This window comes from Erythrolamprus reginae, chromosome 3 (genome assembly GCF_031021105.1).
Source record: "Erythrolamprus reginae isolate rEryReg1 chromosome 3, rEryReg1.hap1, whole genome shotgun sequence".
NCBI lineage: Eukaryota > Metazoa > Chordata > Lepidosauria > Squamata > Dipsadidae > Erythrolamprus > Erythrolamprus reginae.
This window is the reverse complement of record NC_091952.1, coordinates 3,555,196-3,572,333: the sequence shown is the minus strand read 5'-3', so window position 1 is coordinate 3,572,333 and position 17,138 is coordinate 3,555,196. Positions and strand designations below refer to the sequence as shown.

The 17,138-nt window shown below is 44.3% G+C and overlaps 1 protein-coding gene across 4 annotated transcripts in view; it reads left to right on the top strand.

Annotated features, from left to right (window-relative positions):
* The window catches only part of TPX2 (TPX2 microtubule nucleation factor), a 60,317-nt gene that overhangs the window by 27,940 nt on the left and 15,239 nt on the right, over positions 1–17,138 (top strand). Inside the window, exons 6-11 of one of the 4 annotated variants that reach the window (XM_070744356.1) lie at positions 3,888–3,935; positions 4,132–4,224; positions 7,872–8,005; positions 13,169–13,323; positions 15,597–15,771; positions 16,883–17,015. In XM_070744356.1, the coding sequence (XP_070600457.1) occupies positions 3,888–3,935; positions 4,132–4,224; positions 7,872–8,005; positions 13,169–13,323; positions 15,597–15,771; positions 16,883–17,015 (738 nt within the window). The remainder of the gene's footprint in view (positions 1–3,887; positions 3,936–4,131; positions 4,225–7,871; positions 8,006–13,168; positions 13,324–15,596; positions 15,772–16,882; positions 17,016–17,138) is intronic. The other 3 variants (XM_070744358.1, XM_070744357.1, XM_070744359.1) reach the window with 3 other exon arrangements.

The following is a 17,138-nucleotide window of genomic DNA, read 5'->3' as shown; positions in this document are numbered from 1 at the left end:
TAAGGCAAAGAATTAACAGCTGAGCCACCAGACCTGATACTTTCACTCTGTATCAGGGAGGGGCTATATGTTTTTTATGTCGGATCACCTTGGTATATTGAAGGAACGTCACAGCTCCTTTTTGCATACATACATACATACATACAGTGGCACCTCTACCTAAGAAAGCCTCTACTTAAAAACTTTCCTAGATAAGAACCGGGTGTTCAAGATTTTTTTGCCTCTTCTCAAGAAGCATTTTCCACTTCCTCCGAAACGGTAACCGGAAAAGGCAGGGAGAAGCCTCTGTGGGCCCTCTCTAGGAATCTCCTGGGAGGAAACAAGGCCAGAAAAGGCGGGGAGAAGCCTCCGTGGGGCCTCTCTAGGAATCTCCTGGGAGGAAACAGGGCCGGAAAAGGCAGGGAGAAGCCTCTGTGGGGCTTCTCTAGGAATCTCCTGGGAGGAAATAGGGTCCGAAAAGGCGGGGAGAAGCCTCCGTGGGGCCTCTCTAGGAATCTCCTGGGAGGAAACAGAGCCGGAAAAGGCGGGGAGAAGCCTCTGTGGGGCCTCTCTAGAAATCTGGGAGAAAAGAGGGCCGGAAAAGGCAGGGAGAAGCCTCCGTGGCTACTCTTTAGGAATCTCCTGGGAGGAAACAAGCCCAGAAAAGGCGGGGAGAAGCCTCCGTGGGGCCTCTCTAGGAATCTCCTGGGAGGAAACAGGGCCAGAAAAGGCGGGGAGAAGCCTCCGTGGGGCCTCTCTAGGAATCTCCTGGGAGGAAACAGGGCCAGAAAAGGTGGGGGGCTTCCCAGCACCCCCCTGAACCCCCAACCTGGGTCTTCCCGGCCGCCCACGCAAAGGGGAAACCCCGGCTCCTCGCTGATGCCCGCCGCTCGCCCGCCCGCCAGCAAGAGGGGGAAGACCCAGGGAAGGTTCCTTCGGCCGCCCAGCAGCTGATCTGCTCGATAGCGCAGCAGCAGCGAGGAGCCGAATCGGGGTTTCCCCTTTGCGTGGGCGGTGGGTAACGCAAACTCCACCATCTACGCATGCGCGGCCATAGAAAAAAGGGGCGCGCATGCGCAGATGGTGTTTTTACTTCCGCAACCCTACATCGCGAAAAATCGATTATCGCGAGGGGTCTTGGAATGGAACCCTCGCGATAATAGAGGGATCACTGTATATTCGACATTTGACAGCTTGTTTGCCTGAGCACAAAGCTGAAAGAAGCAGCCTGAAGATCAGCAAAAACATGTTACATACGTACATACCATACATATATAGCAATAACAATAACATTTAGACTTATATACCGCTTTGCAGCCCTCTCTAAGCGGTTTACAGAGTCGGCATATATTGCCCCCAACAATCTGGGTCCTCTTTTTACCCACCTCGGAAGGATGGAAGGCTGAGTCCACCTTGAGCCTGGTGAGATTCGATTTGCCAAACTGCTGGCAGCTGGTGATCACCAGAAGTAGCTTGCAGTCCTGCACTCTAACCACGGCACCACCATGGCTCTTTATATATAAATAAATTTATATACATACATACATACATACATACATGTGTGTGTGTGTGTAACATATTTGCTGGTATTGCAAATAATAATATATAGAGAGAATAGAATAGAATTTTATTGGCCAGGTGTGATTGGACACACAAGGAATTTGTCTTGGTGCAGATGCTCTCAGCGTACATAAAAGAAAAAGATACATTTGTCAAGAATCATGTAAATATAAATAGGCAGCGTGGTAGAGCATTAGCTCTTACACTTCCATCTCACTTTAGAGCCCTCTCTAAGCAATTTATAAAATCAACATTTTGCCCCCAGCACTCTGGGCCTTCATTTTACCAACGTCCGGAGGATGGAAGGCTGTGTTAACCAGGATCAAACTGCTGGCGATGGGCAAAGTTAGCTTGCAATAATGCATTCAAAGAGAGGAAGGAATAGCAATAGCATTTAAACTTATATACCGCTTCACAGTGCTTTTACAGCCCTCTCTAAGCGGTTTACAGAGTCAGCCTCTTGCCCCCAACAATCTGGATCCTCGTTTTACTGACCTTGGAAGGATGGAAGGTTGAGCCAACTTTGAGCCTGGTGAGACTTAAACTGCTGGGTGAAGGCAGAGTTTACTTGCAATACTGCATTCTAGCCATTGCTTCACCAGATATAGAATAGGTCAGTGTTTCCCAACCTTGGCAACTTGAAGATATTTGGATATTTGAAGGGAGGGCGAATGCTGTCTGGGGAATTCTGGGAGTTGAAGTCCAAATATCTTCAAGTTGCCAAGGTTGGGAAACACTGGAATAGGTGACAGTACCTTATGCGCTGGATTGCTCTGTCCGATAAAGTGAGGCTTCCGATGAAGAGAATGTTGGTAGCTCAATGTTGAAATGTGGTCTCGAGCTTGCAAACGTTTCATGACCCATCTAGGTAGCATGATCAGTGCTAGAAGGGAGGAAGGGGTGCAGAGTGGGAAAGAGGGAAAAGGAGTTGGAGGAGAAGGTGGGCTGTGGGGTTCTTGGTACCGACTGAGCTTGGATGTTTTTAGACCTTTCATGACCTGAAGTTAGTTAGGGGAAAGATCAAAAGCAACGTGAGGAAATATTATTTCACTGAAAGACTAGTAGATCCTTGGAACAAACTTCCAGCAGACGTGGTTGGTCAATCCACAGTTACTGAAATTAAACATGCCTGGGATAAACATAGATCCATCCTAAGATAAAATACAGGAAATAGCATAAGGGCAGACTAGATGGACCATGAGGTCTTTTTCTGCCGTCAGTCTTCTATGTTTCTATGTTTCTATGACCCATCTAGAGAAACAGAAGACTGACGGCAGAAAAAGACCTCATAGAATAGAATAGAATAGAATTTTTATTGGCCAAGTGTGATTGGACACACAAGGAATTTGTCTTGGTGCATATGCTCTCAACGTACATAAAATAAAATATACATTTGTCAAGAATCATGTGGTACAACACTTAATGATTGCCATAGGGGTCAAATAAACAATGAAGAAGCAATATTAATAAAAATCTTAGGATATAAGCAACAAGTTACAGTCATACAGTCAACATGGGAGGAAATGGGTGATAGGAATGATGAGAAAAACTAGTAGAATAGAAGTGCAGATTTAGTAGAAAGTCTGACAGTGTTGAGGGAATTATTTGTTTAATAGAGTGATGGCGTTCGGGAAAAAACTGTTCTTGTGTCTAGTTGTCTTGGTGTGCAGTGCTCTGTAGCGACGTTTTGAGGGTAGGAGTTGAAACAATTTGTGTCCAGGATGTGAGGGGTCAGTAAATATTTTACCCGCCCTCTTTTTGACTCGTGCAGTATACAGGTCCTCAATGGAAGGCAGATTGGCAGCAATTGCTTTTTCTGCAGTTCTGATTCTCCTCTGAAGTCTGTGTCGGTCCTGTTGGGTTGCAGCACCAAACCAGACAGTTATAGAGGTGCAGATGACAGACTCAATGATTCCTCTGTAGAACTCATGGTCCATCTAGTCTGCCCTCATACTATTTCCTGTATTTTATCTTAGGATGGATCTATGTTTATCCCAGGCATGTTTCAATTCAGTTACTGATAGCATCACCACTGCTAGAAAGGAGGAAGGTTTGGAGTGGGGGAGGATTCTGGGGTCCTTGGGGGGTGGGGGCAGGCTGTGAGCTTTTTCTCGCAGACCTTTCAGTCTCCAACTAGGGAACCCCCATCTTCCCTGCAACTTGAAGACTGGTGGACTTCAACTCTCAGAATGACTCAGCCGGAAAAGCTGTCTGAGGAATTCTGGGAGTTGAAGTCCACAAGCGACCAAGGTTGGGAGAGCCCAGCTCTAAAGAATGCGCCACGGCTTCGTTCTCGGGCAGACCAATGTCTGTGAAAACGGTGAGTGAGCGCCTTGTTCTCTCTCTAGCTCTGCCAGGTGTGCCACGGCGTCTAGGTACCCCAAAGTGACCCAAAGGTAAGGCCGATCTTCAGGATCCACCTCCAGGTGCCGGTGTTTGGGGTTCAAGGAAGCACTTTTCCGTTCAGGAGGCACACGGTGGGGAGTCGAAGGCCTGTCCTTGACCCACTACTCTTTCCTTTGCTTTTTTCTCTCTCCGTGCAACCTCCATCCTTTTCTCTCTCTCTCTTCCACCCCACCCACCCAAACCCAGGTCTAATCACCGGGAAAACCTGGGGGAAATTGATCCGAATGGAAACGTCCTGCAAGAGAATGCACAAGACCCTGTCACAACTGATGCACACAAGTAGGTGACTGGGTTTAGAGGCCTTCTCCTTCTCCTCCTCCTTCCTCCCTCCCTCCTCATTATTCTCCTTCCTTCCTTCCTTTCTCTTTCTTCTCCTCCTCCCTCCTTTCTTCCTCTTTCTTCTCCTCCTTCCTTCCTCCTCCCTCCCTCTCTCCTTCCCCCCTCCCTCCCTCTCTCCTCCTCTTCCTTCCTTCCTCCTTCTCCATCTTTCCTTCCTCCTTCCCTCTCTCCCTCCCTCCCTCCCTCCTCATTCCTCCCTCCCTCCTCATTCTTCTCCTTCCTTCCTTTCTCTTTCTTCTCCTCCCTCCTTTCTTCCTTCCTCTTTCTTCTCCTTCCTTCCTCCTCCTTCTCCTTTCCTTCCTTCCTTCCTCCCTCTCTCCTTCCTTCCTCCTTCTCCTTTCCTCCCTCCCTCCTCCTCTTCCTTCCTTCCTCCTTCTCCATCTTTCCTTCCTCCTCCTTCCTTCCTCCCTCCTCCTCCTCCTTTCTTCTTCTTTCTCCACTTTTGCTCCCCAGGATCTGGGTGTTTGTGTGCATGCATGTTGAGGCACATAACACGGGAGGCTGGTTGTAATTAAAAGGGCTTGTCATCTGCCAGGAAGGCAGGAAGAAGCCAAGAGTTCAAGAAGTTTGTAGAATCCATTTGGAAAGCTGTACAGGGAGGCCTCGGTGTCAGCGTTCCAAATAGCATCCGAGAAATGAATCCAAGTCCGAGGCTTGGCTTTCCTCAAAGTTCCAATTCATTAACAGAGCCACGTTGGCACAAACTGGAGAAACCCGAATCTAAAGTCCCGTGGGTTTCTCCACCCAGTTTAAAGTTCATTCCCTTGTTCCCACACCCACAAGTTCATCACATGGACCACTCTGGTTCTGCCAACGTCCGCAATCTTCCCATCGACTTCCGGGCAGGTGCTGAACAAAGGATGACTTTGAATATCTAGAAGCAGTTTGTTGTGGCTAGTATTCCTCCCCCTCATGCAACCACCCCTCCTAAATTCCCACAGTGCCAATACATTCTACATGCTAGCACATGGCCGGCCAGTGTCTCTATCTCACACTCGGCTTATGATGCTTCACTTGAGTGGCCATTCAGGGTTGGCCACACCGCTGAAAAAAGAGCCACTTAGGAACCAGTTTTTTTCCCCATGCTTAACGACTGTTGTGGCATCTCTATACGGTCATATGATCCAAATTTGGCCACTGGGCAATTGACTCGTATTTAGAATAAAATAGAATAGAATTCTTTATTGGCCAAGTGTGATTGGACAGACAAGGAATTTGTCATTGGTGCAGATGCTCTCAGTGGACATAAAAGAAAAGATACATTTGTCAAGAATCAGGAGGTCCAACACTTAATGATTGTCCTAGGGGTCAAATAAGGAGTCATAATAGGAAACTATCAATATTAACGTAAATCATAAGGATATACAAGCAACAAGTTACAGTCATACAGTCCTAAGTGGGAGGAAATGGGTGATAGGAATGATGAGAAAAATCTAGTAGGAATAGAAATAGTATTTATGACAATTGTAGCATCCCGAGGGAGGTCTTGTGATCGCCTTTTGTGACGTTCTGGCTAGCCAGTTTAGATGGGGAAGCCGGATTCATTGGACGACAGTTTGACCTGTTCAGCAACTGCTGTGATTCACTTAACAATGGCAAGAACAGTCATAAGAGGGGGCAAAACTCCGTTTAGCCTCAATTGTAGTCGTAAGTGGAGGACTACCTTTATTTATTTCTGGTGCGGTTCTGGACCTCCAAAAGAAGATTTCCCCAATTTGGTGTCTTCTAAGTGTTTATTTATTCATTTGTCCAATACACAAATACATAGGAAGAAAAATAGACATGTGATAATATAAATGAGGGTGAAAGTGAACTTAGAGGAGAGGATATATGAAAGGAAGAGAATATAGAAGATAGGTGAAAGAAAGGAAAGACAATTGGACAGGGGATGAAAGGCACACCAGTGCACTTATTTATGCCCCTTAGTGGCCTCTTAGGAACCTGGAGAGGTCAATCGTAGAGAGTCTAAGGGAGAAGTATTGGGGGTTAGGGGTTGACACAATTGAGTCCGGTAATGAGTTCCACGCTTCGATAACTCGATTGAAATCATATTTTTTACAGTCAAGTTTGGAGCGGTTCGTATTAAATTTGAATCTGTTGGGTGCTCTTGTGTTATTGCAGTTGAAGCTGAAGTAGTCATTGACTGGTAGGACGTTGCAGCATATGATCTTGTGGGCAATACTTAGATCTTGTTTTAGGTGACTTAGTTCTAAGCTTTCTAGACCTAGGATTGATAGTCTGCTTTCGTAGGGTATTCTGTTTCGAGTGGAGGAGTGAAGGGCTCTTCTGGTGAAATACCTTTGGACATTTTCAAGGGTGTTGATGTCTGAGATGTGGTATGGGTTCCAGACAGATGAGCAGTAGTCAAGGATGGGTCTGGCAAAAGTTTTGTAGGCTGTTGTGAGTAGGGTGGGATTGCCTGAGCAGAAGCTGCCTAGGATCAGGTTAACAACTCTAGAGGCTTTTTTGGCGATATTGTTGCAGTGGGCTTTAGCACTGTGTGTTGGACAATGGATAGTCCTTGATTTACAATTTGTTTAGTGACCATTTGGACCACTGGAAAAAAGTGCAGATTTTCGCACTTACGACCTACGCAGTACATGCACAGTGTCAATTCAGATACCTAGGCAACTGACTCAAATTTATGACCGACGCAGTATCCTGGGGTCATGTGACCCTCTTTTGCAATATTCTGCCCAGCACAATCAATGGGGGAACCTAGCCATGTTACTAGCTTAAGATCTGCAGCCATTCACTTTCTCGCATCAAGAAAAGCTGGTAAAATGGGACAAAACTCATCTAACAACTGTCTTGCTTAGCAACGGGAACTTTGAGAGCTTAATCTTGGTCGTACATCAAGGGCTACTTGTACAGCTCCTTGAATTGCCAGCCTGCGTGACCGTAGTTCATGGTTGGATGGCAGGGGAATTTTGGGAGTCGAAGCCTGGAATTCGTAAAACTGAATTCTGGGAGTTGACGTCTTAAAGTTGTCAAGTCTCAGAACTGGAGATGAAGTTTGCAGACCCCTGGTCTCTATTTTATTTATTTATTTATTAATCAGATTTGTATGCCGCCCCTCTCCGCAGACTCGGGGCGGCTCACAGCAATAATAATACAATGTAAACAAAATCTAATATTTAAGTTAATTTAAAACCCCAATTTAGAAACCAATCATACATACTAGCATACCATACATAAATTTTATAAGCCTAGGGGGAAGGAAAGTGTCAATTCCCCCATGCCTGATGACAGAGGTGGGTTTTAAGGAGCTTGCGAAAGGCTAGGAGGGTGGGGGCAACTCTGATATCTGGGGGGAGTTGGTTCCAAAGGGTCGGAGCCGCCACAGAGAAGGCTCCTCCCCTGGGTCCCGCCAAACGACATTGTTTAGTCTATCCCAACATCTCTCAACCTCAGCAACATACATCTGGAAAGAATACAACTCCCAGAATTCCCCCGTCAGCTACGGGTAAGAGGAAGAGGACATCCTTCGTGACGATCTTCTGTTATGGGGGGCGGGGGGCTTTGGAATACAGTCTAGCTCTCGGCAGCTCATTCATTTCAAGGCGCCGTCGTGTTTTCGTCTGCAGGATGCGAGGTCCCTCCACCAAAGTGAAATCCACTGAGGAGCTGGAACTGGAGAAGATGCAGCAATTGCAGCAGGAGGTGGTGGAACTGCGGAGGAAGAATGAGGAGTCTCTCAAAGTGGCCATTGCTGGACCAGGTGACTTCTTGGTGGGGGCCGTGAGAACGTTTCCTCTGAGAGACGCTTCTGCGTTAGACAAGACTGTTTGTTTGTTTTTTATTATATTTCTAATAAGTAATAATAGTAATAATAATAATAATAAAAAATTTGAGCAGCTCAAATTTGAACTGCTCAAATTTGCAGAAACAAGGCAATCTTTTATTAAGTGCCATAAATGCAATCCAATCATTCCATGTTTTGCATTAATAGAAACCTAGAAGACTGACGGCAGAAAAAGACCTCATGGTCCATCTAGTCTGCCCTTTTACTATTTCCTGTATTTTATCTTACAATAGATATATGTTTATCCCAGGCATGTTTAAATTCAGTTCCTGTGGATTTACCAACCACGTCTGCTGGAAGTTTGTTCCAAGGATCTACTACTCTTTCAGTCAAATAATATTTTCTCATGTTGCCTTTGATCATTCCCCCAACTAACTTCAGATTGTGTCCCAGATTAATGCCTGCTTGCCGCTCCTTTCTTTTGAGGACAGCATTTTGTGATGAAATCACTGGTTTATTCAAAGCAATGGGTTATATTAAGCTGCTAGATCTCTATTTTGCTGCTACCAAGAGAGAAAAAGTTACTTATTTTAAAGGAGCTAAGAAATTTAGTATGATCGAAACATATTTTTCAGGGGAAGATCTTGGTCTTTAGATCAGCAAATTGTGGCTGGAACATCTATTCTTTTTCTATAAAACCGAGAAAAGGAGAGTTATAGAGTGTATTGTAAAATAAATTCTTAACTATTAGGTACCTGTTAATTTACATTGAAAACTAAATCTAAATATCTCACCTTGGTCCTAAAAGGAGTTACTTGTTCATTTCTTACTTGATTTTATCAATGAACTAAATTTGGGAATAAACAAGCACAATGCATGTAAAAATAGTAGTAGTAGTAGTAGTAGTAGTACTGTAGTAGTAATAATAATAATAATAATAATAATAATAATAATAATTATTATTATTATTATTATTATTATTATTATTATAAAGCCCTTCATGGCACCGGGCCAGATTATCTCCGGGACCGCCTTCTGCCTCACGAATCCGAGCGACCAATTAGGTCCCACAGAGTGGGCCTTCTCCAGGTCCCGTCGACTAAACAATGTCGTTTGGCGGGGCCCAGGGGAAGAGCCTTCTCTGTGGCGGCCCCGACCCTCTGGAACCAACTCCCCCCAGAGATCAGAGTAGCCCCAACCCTTCTTGCCTTTCGTAAGCTTCTTAAAACCCACATCTGTCGTCAGGCATGGGGGAACTAAGATATTCTTTCCCCCTAGGCCTTTACAATTTATGTATGGTATGTTTGTATGTATGATTGGTTTTAAAATAAGGGTTTTTAGCTGTTTTAGTATTGGATTGTCGCATGTTGTTTTTACCACTGTTGATAGCCGCCCCGAGTCTACGGAGAGGGGCGGCATACAAATCCAATAAATAATAATAATAATAATTATTATTATATGCCGCTCACTCCAAACGGACTCTTAGTGGCTAACAATCAGAATAAATACAACTACAATAAAATAGTTAAAGTCTAATAGTAAAGGTCAGTAATAACAGTAATTCACTGCTCAAAAAAATAAAGGGAACACTTAACACAATATAACTCCCAGTAAATCAAACTTCTGTGAAATCAAACTCTGTAGGCGTCTGTAATATGGTAAATGATTTAGCTTTACTAGATAAATGGTCTAAGCAATGGAAACTGCAGTTTAATGTTTCCAAATGTAAAATAATGCACTTGGGGAAAAGGAATCCTCAATCTGAGTATTGTATTGGCAGTTCAGTGTTGGCAAATACTTCAAAAGAAAAGGATTTAAGGGTAGTGATTTCTGACAGTCTCAAAATGGGTGAACAGTGCAGTCAGGCGGTAGGGAAAGCAAGTAGGATGCTTGGCTGCATAGCTAGAGGTATAACAAGCAGGAAGAGGGAGATTATGATCCCACTATATAGAATGCTGGTGAGACCACATTTGGAATACTGTGTTCAGTTCTGGAGACCTCACCTACAAAAAGATATTGACAAAATTGAACGGGTCCAAAGACGGGCTACAAGAATGGTGGAAGGTCTTAAGCATAAAACGTATCAGGAAAGACTTAATGAACTCAATCTGTATAGTCTGGAGGACAGAAGGAAAAGGGGGGACATGATCGAAACATTTAAATATATTAAAGGGTTAAATAAGGTCCAGGAGGGAAGTGTTTTTAATAGGAAAGTGAACACAAGAACAAGGGAACACAATCTGAAGTTAGTTGGGGGAAAGATCAAAAGCAACATGAGAAAATATTATTTTACTGAAAGAGTAGTAGATCCTTGGAACAAACTTCCAGCAGATGTGGTAGATAAATCCACAGTAACTGAATTTAAACATGCCTGGGATAAACATATATCCATCCTAAGATAAAATACAGAAAATAGTATAAGGGCAGACTAGATGGACCATGAGGTCTTTTTCTGCCGTCAGACTTCTATGTTTCTCTACTTGGGAAGCAACACTGACAATCAATTTCACATGCAGATTCAACTTTGTACACAAAGTATTCAATGAGAATATTTCATTCATTCAGATCTAGGATGTGCTCTTTATTTATTTTTAGCAGTATATAAAAAACATACATTCTTGCAATCAGCCTGATTTCAGACCTTCCAGAAAAGCCAGGTCTTAACAGCTTTCTGGAAGACCGGTAGGGTGGAGATAATGTGGATCTCTGGAGGCAGTATTGTATTGGCAGTTCTGTGTTAGCAAAAACTTCAGAAGAGAAGGATTTAGGGGTAGTGATTTCTGACAGTCTCAAAATGGGTGAGCAGTGCAGTCAGGCTGCAGGTAAAGCAAGTAGAATGCTTGGCTGCATAGCTAGAGGTATAACAAGCAGGAAGAGGGAGATTGTGATCCCACTGTATAAAGTGCTGGTGAGACTACATTTCGAATGCTGTGCTCAGTTCTGGAGAACCTACAAAAAGATATTGACAAAATTGAACGGGTCCAAAGACGGGCTACAAGAATGGTGGAAGGTCTTAAGCATAAAACGTATCAGGAAAGACTTCATGGACTCAATCTGTATAGTCTGGAGGACAGAAGGAAAAGGGGGGACATGATCGAAACATTTAAATATGTTAAAGGGTTAAATAAGGTTCAGGAGGAAAGTGTTTTAATAGAGTGAACTCAAGAACAAGGGGACACAATCTGAGGTTAGTTGGGGGAAAGATCAGAAGCAACATGAGAAAATATTATTTGACTGAAAGAGTAGTAGATCCTTGGAACAAACTTCCAGCAGACGTGGTTGGTAAATCCACAGTAACTGAATTTAAACATGCCTGGGATAAACATATATCCATTGTAAGATAAAATACAGGAAATAGTATAAGGGCAGACTAGATGGACCATGAGGTCTTTTTCTGCCGTCAATCTTCTATGTTTCTATGTTTCTAAATAAGGTTCAGGAGGGAAGTGTTTTTAATGGAAAAGTCAACACAAGAAGAAGGGGGCCCAATCTGAGGTTAGTTGGGGGAAAGATCCGAAGCAACGTGAGAAAATATGATTTGACTGAAAGAGTAGTAGATGCTTGGAACAAACTTCCAGCAGACGTGGTTGGTAAATCCACAGGAACTGAATGTAAACATGCCTGGGATAGACATAGATCCACCCTAAGATAAAATACAGGAAATAGTATAAAGGCAGACTAGATGGGCCAGGAGGTCTTTTTCTGCCGTCACTCTTCTATGTTTCTAATAAAAAAACTTAATTAATCTTAATCAATAATACCATTATATATACCAATCAAAATATGTTTCAGCCAGGATTAAGCTGTTAATTCTCGTGGCCCCCAGGCCTGCTGGCAGAGCCAGGTCTCCTGCTTGAGCAGGGGGTTGGACTAGGTGACCTATAAGGTCCCTTCCAACTCTGTTGTTCTGTTAGACTCCCCAAAGACCCGACAGTCCTTCCTCCTCAAACCTCCCTCCATTCCAGCACTGATGATGCACCTGGAATACCTCCGGAACCGCCTTCTACCGCACGAATCCCAGCGGCCGATAAGGTCCCACAGAGTTGGCCTTCTCCAGGTCCCGTCGACCAAACAATGTCGTTTGGCGGGCCCCAGGGGAAGAGCCTTCTCTGCGGCGGCCCCGGCCCTCTGGAATCAACTCCCCCCAAAGATTAGAACGGCCCCCACCCTCCTTGTCTTTCTCAAATTACTCAAGACCCACCTTTATCGCCAGGCATGGGGGAACTGAGACATCCTCCCCCAGGCTTTTATATTTTATGTTTGGTATGTATGTGTCATATGGTTTTTAAATTGGGGTTTTAGATATGTTTTATTTTTATTATGTTGTTACACCAACACTCCGCAGTCTGCATTGGTTGCCGATCAATTTCCAGTCACAATTCAAAGTGTTGGTTATGACCTATAAAGCCCTTCATGGCATCGGACCAGAATATCTCCGGGACCGCCTTCTGCCGCACGAATCCCAGCGACCAGTTAGGTCCCACAGAGTTGGCCTTCTCCGGGTCCCGTCAACTAAACAATGTCGGTTGGCGGGCCCCAGGGGAAGAGCCTTCTCTGTGGCGGCCCTGACTCTCTGGAACCAGCTCCCCCCAGAGATTAGAACTGCCCCTACCCTCCTTGCCTTTCCTAAACTCCTCAAAACCCACCTTTGTCGCCAGGCATGGGAGAACTGAGATATCTCCCCCGGGCCTATACAATTTATGCATGGTATGTTTGTATGTATGTCTGCTTAATAATGGGGTTTTTTTAAATATTTTAAATTGTAAATTATTAGATTTGTCATGTTTTATTGTGTTGTGAGCCGCCCCGAGTCTACGGAGAGGGGCGGCATACAAATCTAATAAATAAATAAAATAAATAAATAAATTTTAATATTAGATTTGTCTCACTGTTATATTGTTTTTGTATTACTGTTGTGAGCCGCCCCGAGTCTTCGGAGAGGGGCGGCATACAAATCTAATAAATAATAATAATAATAATAATAATAATAATAATAATAATAATAATAATAATAACCCTACCTGGATCACAAAACATCTGGAAGAAAAGAGCCAAGCTCCACAGGCCACCAAGGACTTCCTTTGCCTTTGAATCTGCGGCCTGGCTGACTTCTCCGATCTCTCTTTTTTCCCTGGTCAGGGCAACCCATGAAGACAAGCAGCCACATCACCAAACCCATGAATCTCCACTTCCATACCGACGAGCGGCTCAAGCAACACGGCGAAAGCCAGCCGGCCACGGAATATAAGGAGGTGGATTTCATAGGCGCCCTCAGGAAACACCCGCCATCTCCGGTGAGTGCCTGCGGCTGGGGAGGATGGGTTGGGAGGCCATGTGGTCAGAGCTGCACACATTGCAGAGGCAACAAAGTTGTTAACTGAATTACTTGGGCGCTTAGCGACCGCAACTGAGCCCAAAATTTACATTACTGAGTGAGACATTGGTTAATTTTTTGGGGGAAAAAATTCTCCCCAATTTTTATATATGTACTAATGCCTATACCTTAGAACAGTGTTTCCCAACCTTGGCAACTTGAAGATATTTGGACTTCAACTCCCAGAATTCCCCAGCCAGCGAAGTCCAGGTATCTTCAAGTTGCCAAGGTTGGGAAACACTGCCTTAGAATACATCAATAATATACACAATTATACATGTTTATTAATCGTTCTTAAATCAATATTCTGTTTTGCACCCATCTTGTATTTTTTTAAATTTTCTTTTAATAATGAAAAACAAAACAAAACAGAGATAAACATACATCCAAAATAAAATGAGCACAAAGTCAATCAACTTAATATATTACAATTCTGTTTTCAACAATTCTTTCTTTTTCTTAGACATTAATTTGATTCTTTTTTTCTTTTCTGCTATTCTTCATTTCTTTACACTCTTCATTTCTTTACAGAGTCCGGAAGGAGTTGGGCAGCCTATAAGTATGGTTAATAAAATACATACACTCCCCTCCCTCTTTCTTCATCTCTAACCTCTTCCTTCTTACTCCTTCTCTCCAACTTCCTACTTCCCTCCACTCCTTCTCTGTTCTTCCTTCTCTGTACTTCCTCTGTCTCCTTCTTTAACCTTTCCCTGAGCAATTGTAATCCTATCATTGTAATCCTATTTATCAGCAGACTGATAAACCAATTCCCATACGCTTTTAAACTGTTGGTGTCTCTTCTAAATTTATTATTTTTAATCATTTCTATACATGCAATTCTTTATTGCACATATATGCTACTTTTTTAATACAGTAGAACCCCGACTTACGAGACTAATTGGTTCCGGAAGGAGGCTCGTAAGTCGGAACGCTCATATGACGAAACATTGTTTCCCATAGGAAACAATGTAAAGTCAATTAATCCGTGCAACAACAAAAAAAACCGCTGCAGCCGAACGCGGAAGTTAGCGTTCGGCTTCAGGAGACAGCTGCGAAGCGGCGCGCGTGTTTTAAAACGTGGCAGCCGGCCTGGGGGGCTTGCCAGCACCCCCCCGAGCCCCCCAGGCCGGCTGCAACCTTTTAAAACACGCGGGATACGAGCGCCAAGGAGCTGTCTCCTGAAGCCGAAAGCGGAAGTTAGCGTTCAGCTTCAGGAGACAGCTCCTTGGCGCTCGTATCCCGAATGTGAGCTCGGGAGGCGAACAAAAATGTCGCTCCCCTCCCAGCTCTTATCTCGAGTAGCTCGTAAGTAGAGCTGCTCGTATGTCGAGGTTCCACTGTACTGCCTTATAGAAAGTAATTTTGTCAGCTGGGTCTACCACCAATCATTCTCCATTTTTGGCTCTTTTTGTGAAGCTTCTTGCCAGTGAATCACTGCAGTTTGTTTATTTATTAGTTTGATTTGTATGCTGCCCAACTCCCTTCGGCAGTGATGGTGAAACATAGAAACATAGAAGATTGATAGCAGAAAAAGACCTCATTGTCCATCTAGTCTAGTCCTTATACTATTTCCTGTATTTTATCTTTATCACGTTACTTCTAATCTTTCTCCCAACTAACCTCAGATTGTGTCCCCTTGTTCTTGTGTTCACTTTCCTATTGAAAACACTTCCCTCCTGGACCTTATTTAACCCTTTAATATATTTAACTGTTTCGATCATGTCCCCCCTTTCCCTTCTGTCCTCCAGACTATACAGATGGAGTTCATGAAGTCTTTCCTGATAAGTTTTATGCTTAAGACCTTCCACCATTTTTGTAGCCCGTCTTTGGACCCCTTCAATTTGATCAATCTCTTTTTGTAGGTGAGGTCTCCAGAACTGGACACAGTCTTCCAAATGTAAGATAAAATACAGGAAATAGTATCAGGGCAGACTAGATAGACAATGAGGTCTTTTTCTGCCGTCAGTCTTCTATGTTTCTATGTTTCATCCCAACCCCCTCCCGCCTCTCGTCCCCTGATAATTCTTCAGCCTTTTCCGGAATTACAGCCGGCTTAAATTTCACTTGCCTCGAACAGGAGGAAGGGGGATGATTGACAGGCTGATCTAATCGAAACGGGCCAGCGCCTGCTTTGATTCCAATCGGAAAATCCATTCGATCGAGCAATTACAATGCAACGCTCCTTTTTTGCAGTCCCGGGCGTCCAAGGGACCCACCATCCCGAAGCCCTTCAAGCTCTCCAGCGGGAACAAACGGAAACTGGACGAGACCGCCGCCCAATACGTCCCGCTGGCCCAACAGGTGGAAAACTTTCAGAAACGAACCCCTGAGAGGTACCATCTGCGGAACCGGAAGGAGGAGGGAGAAGGTAAGGGCAAGGGGGTCTCGTTTCTGTGGCCTCCGTCGCGGGCCGTGACGTGAGTCCAGGTGATGGCGGCTTGCTCCGTCAATCAGGGCCAAACGGTTTGGGAAGCGTTTGCTCTGAGCTTTGAACCCGTGCCCAGTTCAGCTTCCTTCCCTTTTGGACGGGGGCGAAATGGCTGGGATGGTTGGCAGGTCATCTTGAAATGTCTGATGGGGAACTGGAGGTGTGTTTTTTTAATATTTATGTTTATGTATGTATATGTTGTTTGCTTTTTAAAATATGATAGGGTTTTATGTGCTTTTTAATATTAGATTTGTTTTCGCTGGAATATTGTTTTTATTATTGTTGTGAGCCGCCCCGAGTCTTCGGAGAGGGGCGGCATACAAATCGAATAAATTGAATTGAATTGAATTAACGCAGGGGGTCTCCAAAGCTGGAAACTTGTGTACTTCAACTCCCATAATTCCTCAGCCAGCCACCCTTTTGTTATTCTTGATCTATTGCAGAAGTCCCCAAGCTTGGCAACTTGTGGACTTCAACTCTGTTTTGTCCCCGGTTACGAACGTATCAAAAAACACCGTTTGAATGAACTTAGTTTAATCCAGTGGTTCTCAACCTGGGGGCTGGGACCCCTTTGGGGGTCGAACGACGGTTTCATAGGGGTCGCCTAAGACCCCAGGAAAAGACAAATTTCCCATGGTGTTAGGAACTAAAGCTTCTATTCTGGCACCTTGGAACACACTTTTACAATCTGACCAATCAGGCGTTTGCAATGGGGGTGTCCCTCTGACGTTTCTGCCAATCAACTTAAATCTCTGTTGGGAGAATTGGCACCAGACTTATGGTTGGGGGTCACCACAACATGAGGAACTGTATTAAGGGTTCACGGCATTAGAAAAGGTTGACAACACCGTCTTTCAATTCAGCCTCGCATTTGGGGCACAGTCCTGTTTTGGGGAGTAAATTGAATTCATAAATCAATAAACTTTGAATCGATTTCCTTCCCCCGCACTGTGTATGTGTAATACTCGCAACGTTTAGTCTCCCCCTTCCGCCTTTTAAATGCTGCTGGGCAACCTCTGCTTTGGTCTCTCTCGCCTCCATTTGGCAACAGGTCCAAGCAGGCCTTTGAAACCTCGGCTGACCAACCCCAGAACTCCCCGCCTGGAAACCAAGAGCCGCTTGAGACCGGTCACCTGCAAGAGCACAGCTGAGCTGGAAAACGAGGAAATTGCAAAGCTCCAACAGTGAGTTTCTTTTTTAAAAAAAAAAAATTATTTAATTGAGTAAATTGAACTCCCAGTGGACTCCCGTGTGGGGAACATACTGCTCAAAAAAAATAAAGGGAACACTTAAACAATACAATCTAA